Source organism: Procambarus clarkii, chromosome 24 (genome assembly GCF_040958095.1).
Source record: "Procambarus clarkii isolate CNS0578487 chromosome 24, FALCON_Pclarkii_2.0, whole genome shotgun sequence".
In the NCBI taxonomy this organism is placed as follows: domain Eukaryota; kingdom Metazoa; phylum Arthropoda; class Malacostraca; order Decapoda; family Cambaridae; genus Procambarus; species Procambarus clarkii.
This window is the reverse complement of record NC_091173.1, coordinates 45,324,601-45,332,879: the sequence shown is the minus strand read 5'-3', so window position 1 is coordinate 45,332,879 and position 8,279 is coordinate 45,324,601. Positions and strand designations below refer to the sequence as shown.

At 48.3% G+C, this 8,279-nt stretch overlaps 1 protein-coding gene across 1 annotated transcript; it reads right to left on the bottom strand.

Moving 5' to 3' along the window:
- Positions 1-577: 577 nt before the first annotated feature.
- LOC138368096 (follistatin-related protein 1-like) lies at positions 578-1,993 on the bottom strand. Its single transcript, XM_069330396.1, has 2 exons — positions 1,944-1,993; positions 578-1,073 (listed from the first exon to the last, which is right to left on the bottom strand). The coding sequence occupies exons 1-2, from the start codon at positions 1,991-1,993 to the stop codon at positions 578-580; spliced, it is 546 nt and encodes a 181-aa protein (XP_069186497.1).
- Positions 1,994-8,279: the final 6,286 nt, after the last annotated feature.

The window sequence follows — 8,279 nt, the reverse complement described above, 5'->3', positions numbered from 1 at the left end:
TTTCCATTGTCTAAATTTGGTGGCCTATATATCTCCTATTATAAGATTATTTGCTTTTTCGTTTAATTCTATCCAAATAGTTTTTGTGTGTGGCTCAGTTTTGATTCCCTCTTTGAGACTACATTTCAAATTGTCCCTAACATATATGGTTACTCCCCCTCCAAATTTTGGTACCTTCAAGAGAGCATCCCAGTGTATGTAACCTTGCGAGTGTCAATAATGTTCACTGTTGCTTCTCTCAACTCCGTGAGGCAATTTATATGTTAACCCGACTCGGTTAACATATAAATTTTAAGATAACAATAGAACATTAAAGTTTGAATACGTATTTTTGCTTACAGTTGTTTAGTTTGCACCTGTGTGGTGAGATTAAGAATAATTTACTAAACGCATTTCTTGTTTGACTGAAATGTGCAATTTTTTTCCTAAAATTTATTGCTTAAAAATACAATTCATTACTAACAATTTTCAGGTGTGTCAAACTTTCTGCCCCTTTGCCAAGCTATTCTCTTTACAGCCAGTTGTGGTGCTCCAGCTTACGGTGCTTCCCTAGTTTATTTAGTAGCTCATCAAAAAGCTATTCCAGGTATTCATCTTCCTCCTCAATCAAATATTCTTCAATATTTTCCCACAGACAAATCATAATCTTCTTCCACCAAATCAGTGTAATTGTGTCAAAATCTTTGCCACCAAATTCACTGTTCCTGTCCTTTGATGTATCTGGAAACATGTAGACCCAACTACACGTGCACACACGTGCACACGCACACGCGTGCACAGATAGAGAGATAGATAGATTCCCATCAACATACACGTCTTCTCCATCGTCGTATTTCATTCCATCTAACAAGCATAATTTATGAGCAGGCCGAAAGTCTGGGTTCAGCATTCTTGTAAACTCTTCAAAATCTAGCGTCAAGTCATGATTGTTGTCTGCTACATCTACTATAGCATCTATACACAGTGCCCTTGTCAGTACATTTTCCTGCTCAGAATGGGCCAAGAAGAACGAACCAGAGGTGCAATTAAGTAATTCATCGGAGTTGACATAATTGTCCTTGTCTGCATCACATCTTAAGAATTGACCACACATTGACACTCTACACATCATGTCAGAAACGTGCCATGGCTGGTTAGAAAAGGTGTCCTGCCTGTGCTTCCCCACCACAATCAGAAGAGCACACTGGCTACTGTAGCACACGACTGGTTTCTTTTTTCTCTGGCTGCTTTTACCTCTTCTTCTTGCACAGACCTTTGTGAACAACTTTGATGTGCTTCCTGATAAACAGGCGAGGCGATAGAAGGGACAGTGGTTGTCATAAGAGAAGCCATCAGAGCCACACACGGGGGCAAAGCGGTCAGGACATAATTCAATGCACTGGCAGAGGGCAGCACTTTCTTTTTGTCCCCCTTTGCTCCCCTTGCCACTCTGGGGGGGGGGGGGGGAAGGGTGTTGATCTAGCTATGGAGCCCAGCGACCCAGCCGCCACAAGGCATGGGCCGCATAGGCCCCACAACAGTAACCCTAAAAAACACATTACAACTAAAATAAAATAAAATTCATGCTGTGGCCTACAATGTACAAAACAAAACAAAAAATATAAATAAATATACATAGAGATACATAAAAAAAGGATATACATTAAAATTTAATTTGAAACAAAATAAGAGGCATGCCACTAAATGAATAAAGTCTCCGACAGGAGACGATCACCTTCAATGTCATGCATGTATGGAAAAAATACACATCACGGGGAGGGCATGCCTGGCTTGAACAAGTCAAGCCCCCAGAGAGGCAAGGACACATGCAAGGCATGCATGTGTCCTTCCAGCCGTAGCTTATCTCACGGGTTCGGTCAAGCCACGCACAATCCCTAAAATCAGCCACTGGGGAAGTGGTACCCCAAGATGACGTCCGGTAACCTTAGCCGGAATCCACTCACCCTAGTCGCTTCTGGGTGTCGGGGCACAAGGGAAGTCCACCCATGCCCATGTCCAGGGGTGATCATTATCATCCCCTTCCCGTGCTCTTGGACCACATACGATAAATCGAGTACGTCCAGGTTAGGGCTTTGACGGAGCAGATCTCCAAATCTCCGTTAGTCAAGCCCAACCTCTTAAGTACACGGGCACTCTCATTGCTGAACCCACCTCTCTAATTCAAGGTAATTGAGGAGGCAGAGGTTGCATTAGTACCGGTGTAATCCCTGACTGAAGGATCTCGGGGGTGCCGAACCAGTCACATTTGCTCTGGTGTGGCCGGGAGATTGGAAAGCCGTCAGCCGAGACCTGGGTGTCTAGAACTACCGCCTCGCTGCTTTTGCAAGCAATGATGTCTGGCTTGGAAAAGGTCCCACCATCGGGTATCCGCACCTCTCTCACCCCCTCATACCCTCGCTGTCTCAGATGACCAGCTACGAACTGGGTGATATCGTCATGATGTACCACCTGTGCTTCATGCGTCCTTGGGCATGCTTGTAAGATGTTCCCAAGGGTTCCTGCATGCATCACACATGCCGCTGGCACCTGGGCGACCCCTAGCGGCTCTTGACGGCGTGGCCAAGCGTTAGCTCTCACTTGGACAGCGTGAGCAAACTCGCCACCGCTCAGTAGGCGGGTGCCGGACGAGATCCATCTCATGCACGAGGACCTCAGTCCAGCATCATCGGCCGTGCGGTAAAGCCGCTCCCGCCATGTCAGAGAGCACTCGGCTCTGTTGGTTACCGGGTCACCCCCAATTAAGGCCGGTGCCAATCCACCGACGCATCTTTTCCTGAATAGCCGGTAGAAGGGCCACTGCCCGAACCGTTGGGTCAGCCGACTCCAACAGACTGCCAAAACGCTTGTTCTTGTGCAGCCGGATTGACGAAACAAATTCGGGCATCCCAAGACCACCGTCCTTTCAGTCAGCGTAGAAGAATGCATTTGGGATGTCGTGCGGAAGACGGAGCCAGCTGCGAATAGCCTGCCTCATCCTCCGGTCGATTCTAGCTAGCCGAGTCTTAAACACCGTACCTAGAATCAGACGATGGTTCATTTTAGGAATAAGGTGGTGCTTCAGCACGTATAACTTCTGCTGGGGTTTGAGGGGGGGCCTGCGTGATGTTAATAATCCCCTCCTCAAACATAGCCATAGGAAAGGCCCCTGCCACCGGTACCAACGAGAATACCTAGGTACTTATACTCGTCACTGATGCCAATAGAATCCATGGCTGCGCCCCTGCCGTGGAATCTCGTTTGCGACGCGAGATACCACTTCTTGGATTTTCCATCAATTTGCTGGCTCAGTGAACGGCACTTTCCTGCGTTGACCCTCAGGCCACTGCCACTCAAGGTGTCACATATAACGTCTATCAACGCCTGAAGGCCGGCCGGCGTCTCCGCTGCCACGACCAAATCATCAGCAAACGCTAGTACGGACACCTTTTCCTCCCCCCGAATCCCCAGCTCCAGTTTCTTCGCATTGTGATTGCCTCATCAATCACCAAATTGAAAAGAAATGGGGACAAGGGATCTCCCTGTTTAACTCCTCTAGTCACAGGGATTACCCTCGATTTCTCCTTCTGGCTGGATATGACAGTCGAGGTGCCATCATAGCCTTACATAATATAGTCCCTAAGAGGCTTAGGGACTAACTTGCGCTCCATGGCACGATCTATGGCCGCATGGTCGACACTATCGAATGCCTTCTCCATGTCAAGGAACGCAAGATGCGCCGGATGTTTCAGCACACGTGCCTCAGATAGAAGAGCATCTAGGATCGCCAGGTTTTCAGCGCATCCATCCACAGGGATGAATGCCTTCTACCTCCTGTCGATTCTGATTGCTCGAGAAACTCGGCTGTTCACGATCTTATGGAACAGCCGCACTATTGTTGAAGACATTGTAATGGGGCGATAGTGTGAGGGGGTTTCTGGCCTAGGAATCTTGGGTATCAGCATCGTTTTGCATGACGGAAAGGACGTGGTAGGGAACGGCTAGCTAGCCAGCCACAGATTGAACAGTTTAGTGAGCACCCTGAGCGGTATGGACCTGAGAAGACGCATAGTTACCCGTCAGGACCGGGTGCAGAGACCTTACTTGTCCGTAGAGCGATCTGGACCTCCATAGGTGATAATGGGCTCTAACAATTGCTGAACGGCAGGACCAGAGCCGCGCTCAATAGGCCGGTTGTCCGGCGGCGAGGGCCTGGAAAAAAGGTTCACCCAGAACTCAAAGGGGCGATTAGGCTCCACCTCGGAGGGTGTAACCCTCCAGTCTCCGGAGGGGACATGCGCCGCTGCCGAATGTTGTTGTTGTTGTTAAAGCTTTAGCTACTCAGGACGAAGTGTCCATGTAGCACGGGCTATGGTGAGCCCGTAATTGAGTTTGGTTATACATAATAACCTTTTTCCTGTGATATTTGGGTCTAAGTTTAAAATGGAGGAGAGGACTTCTCCTTTTCCCCTGCTTATTTATCGCTTCTGTTTTAGTGCACTGGTTTTAATCTTGTTTTATTAACATTATCTTGGTGGCGGATGTAGATGCAGAATGCTCACTAATGAGTCCCATTCCTCAACAACTTTTCTAATAATTGTAGTCGCGGTGGAATGTGCATCTAATGCAGCTGCTGTCGTTGGATTAATATCGAGTTTGATGCGCAGGGGTTCAGTAGCTTCACATTCCAGTAAGTAGTGCAATAGCGGCGCCTCTGCTTCAGTTTCACAGATGTGACACTCTTTAACTGTTGGGTTCATTACCACCCAGCAGCACTTGTAACCAAGTCTGAGTCTGTGTATGGCTACTGCAATGTCTCTGGATATCTTTTTGCCAGGCTTGAAAGAGGAGTAACCAGTGGCTTGTTCGTACCAGATCGCAGTGGATCTTCCTTCCGCTACTTTGGCTCTGTGGCGACTCTTGATAGTTGAGAATATTTTCTTCTTGATTTGCTCCTTTATCTGTGAGAAACTTGGAGGTATTTGAACCTGTACAACAGGTAGAGCAGTGGCAGTTTTTGCTAGTGAGTCTGCTTTTTCATTACCACCTATGCCAATGTGACTTGGTATCCAATTTAGGGTGATTGACAGCCCTCGATTATGGGCATCTTTTCCTATATGTTGAATTTCTGTGAGGAGTTGTATATTATCTCTGTGCTGACTAGATAACAATGCCTGGAGCGAAGATTTAGTCTGTATGAATGATGACATCATGTAAATTATTCTCAATTGTATAGTTCATTGCCTCCTTCAGGGCATATAATTACTTTCGCTGCCGAAGATCTGTTCTTATTATATAGCAGGACTATGGAGCAGTCCTCATCGGAGTCGTCCAGTGAGGAGGAAACTCTGCCTAGCCCATCGAGTAGTGGGGGGGGGGGGTTAAGTGGTGACAGGTCTTTGGCGGTGAGGGACCTTGGCGCCAATGGAACCCTCCACCTCCTCACCCCGGCAGAACCCGGGGGATGCCTGGAGGACCACTATTGTGGAATTCTTGGCTTCCATAGATCCCAGAAAGCCAGGTAGTGGGTGGGGCGAGGATTTCCTCGATGAAGCAATCTCCAACTTGTTTGGAGGTAACGGCCATAATGCGATAAGGATCCTCGAGCATCATGCGCTCGAGGTGACTTCTGCCACAAGATCCGGTGATCGCACATCACGGTGTGCTCCTGGCCGCAGACAGAGACCTCCAGGGATCAGCCGTAGCAACCAAGACCCGGCTCCGACCGGCCGAAAAAGGGAGCGCTGGGCACAGTATAATCTGTGCCAAAGCCTATATAATAACAGATCTCGTGTATATCAAGGATCTGTTCTATATCATAACAGATCCTTGACTCGCCACACACTCGTCCCGCTCTGCACTCCACGCTATTACACAGATCACATTTTCCATGGAGATCGAACTTAAAAGTTTGTCCTTCAGACAAGACGCATATTACTTAAAACGTGGTTGGTGTAAGCCACATCTCGGTTACCACTTCAGAGACCTCATTGTAATGTGCAACCGTATTTTTTTATATATATATTTACATGCAAAAGCATGCTACAAAAAACAATAAAAACAAGACAAATAAACAGACCTACAGTAAAATTACAAAGTAACAGAACAAGAAGCCCCAAACCCAACACACACATGAATCACACACATAAGAACATATGGATAAAGGTAACTGCAGAAGGCCTATTGGCCCATACGAGGCAGCTCATATTTATGACCACCCAATCCCACTCAAAGTCCAACCCACGCTTGAAACAATCAAGGGACCCCACCTCCACCATGGTACGTGGTAATTGGTTCCACAAATCAACAACCCTGTTACCAAACCAGTATTTACCATTCTTTTTAAAATTTAAACTTGTACAATTTATACCCATTTAAGTACATAGTATTTACATGACATAACTTCATTTACAAGGTTATCAGTACATGGCAACAAATACATACAGAAAGAAAATACACAAGGCTGTCCGAACCGGACACCAAATCACCCACACTATGCGTTCATTACATATTTACAATAAAAACAAAAGCCTGGAAGGCCCACGACATACACATGAAATAAGAATGACTACACATGTCTGGAAAATCAGCCCTAGGAGACCTTGTACAATACGCCTCCCATACCACCCAGTCACCCCGAGTAAGGCGGCGGCGTAGGGTACTGCATAAAGTCTGGAATACCGCAGTTAAAACCTTGCACACTTTGCACTCACACATGCGGCAGGTTCACGGATCCCAGCAGCACTGACGAACTTGCAAGAGGCTGTGGTACAGGGGGTCGAAGCCGCCGAGGGCATTAACTCTGCCGCTGCACATTGGACCACGGGACGTGGGGAAAAGCAAAGCAGCTCGCCCAGTGCACATCCATCTTGAGGACCACCACTAGGTCACGGGCCTCACCAGACACCACAGGAGTGGGCACCACCTCCCATTCCAAGGTGCCCACAGCAAGGGGCATGGGGGCACACAGGACTAAACGCAGAACCCCCAACATCTGCGCCCACGTCCTCCACATAGATCTCTGCAACCACCCCTGCCGAATCTGCCACACCACCACCAGGTACCACCACCTCGCTGTCAGAAGACACACAATTTGTGAACTCGTTAACAGCCGCCCAATCGAAACTCACCGAGAGCAAACTAGGCGAAGAGCCCCTCGAACACTTAGGATCCAGGCATAGATCATCAGAACTCTCCATAGCAACAGAATTAGAGACCCGTGAGATGCAGGGAGTCTGATCCTTGGCACGCTGCAGGACCTCGGCAGTAGCGACCACATGGGAGAGGGGGTGGGGGGGGGGAAGTGGCAAGCACAGCAAGAGGCCACAACTCTCCACACTCCACCGACACAGCAGGCAGAAATGGCGGGCACACAGACAGAAACCCTAGGAGCACAGAGCAAAACAGTTGCTGAAAAGGGAAGTAGTGAGGCCGATCCACCGTTCCACATCCATGTCGACAGCATGAACAGCCACCTCAGAACACACATCCATCAACGGCACAGCATCCAGCACTCGACCAGATGGAGCAGCCACCCCGTCCAATGCACGGAGAGGCACAGCATTCAAAGACTCACAGCCACATCCTCAAGCCTCGTCAACAGCTAGTGAAGGAAAATGTTCCACGTGGAATAAATGTTCTCTCTAGGATGCTCGCAGAGCACCCAGCAGCCAGGTGGTCCAATATCTCTCAACAAAAACACGTCCGGGACTGTTGGGCATAATGCACTACGGATGTAGAACCTCATGAGATTGACAGATGGGATATCCGACCGAAGCCGCATTTTAAGGGTGCGAATGCCATTTTGAACGCCGCGTAAACGACTGTTCGAAATAACATTTATCCGCACAACTTAACCAAACTACCCAAAGTATCTCCACAGTAACACCTCCGAGAATTCAATGGGAGTGCTGTGAACACTCACGTACATCAAAACGCCACTCTGGTCAGACAGCATCTTACCTAGCATCACCCTGGCAATTGGAATGTCTGCTTCTCAAATTGACGCAGAAACACCTGGTAAGCCTCTTCAGTAGCCAACTTCATCTCCCGATGGGTAGTTAATAGCTCCACCTCACAAACGACAGCCACATCCAGACCTAGCACATCAGTGTCAGTTCAACATTAGGGTTGAATCATCTTGCCGGAAATCTCCAGTCCAACAAACTGAGCCCTCAACACGGGGGCAATGGGGGGCACCCCCCATCACACAGTGTACGCCTGGCACAAGGTTACAGCAAACCACCACGACAACCAACTGCTAGTTTGGCACACCAGCTACACAGCAGGCAGAAGTGACCAGT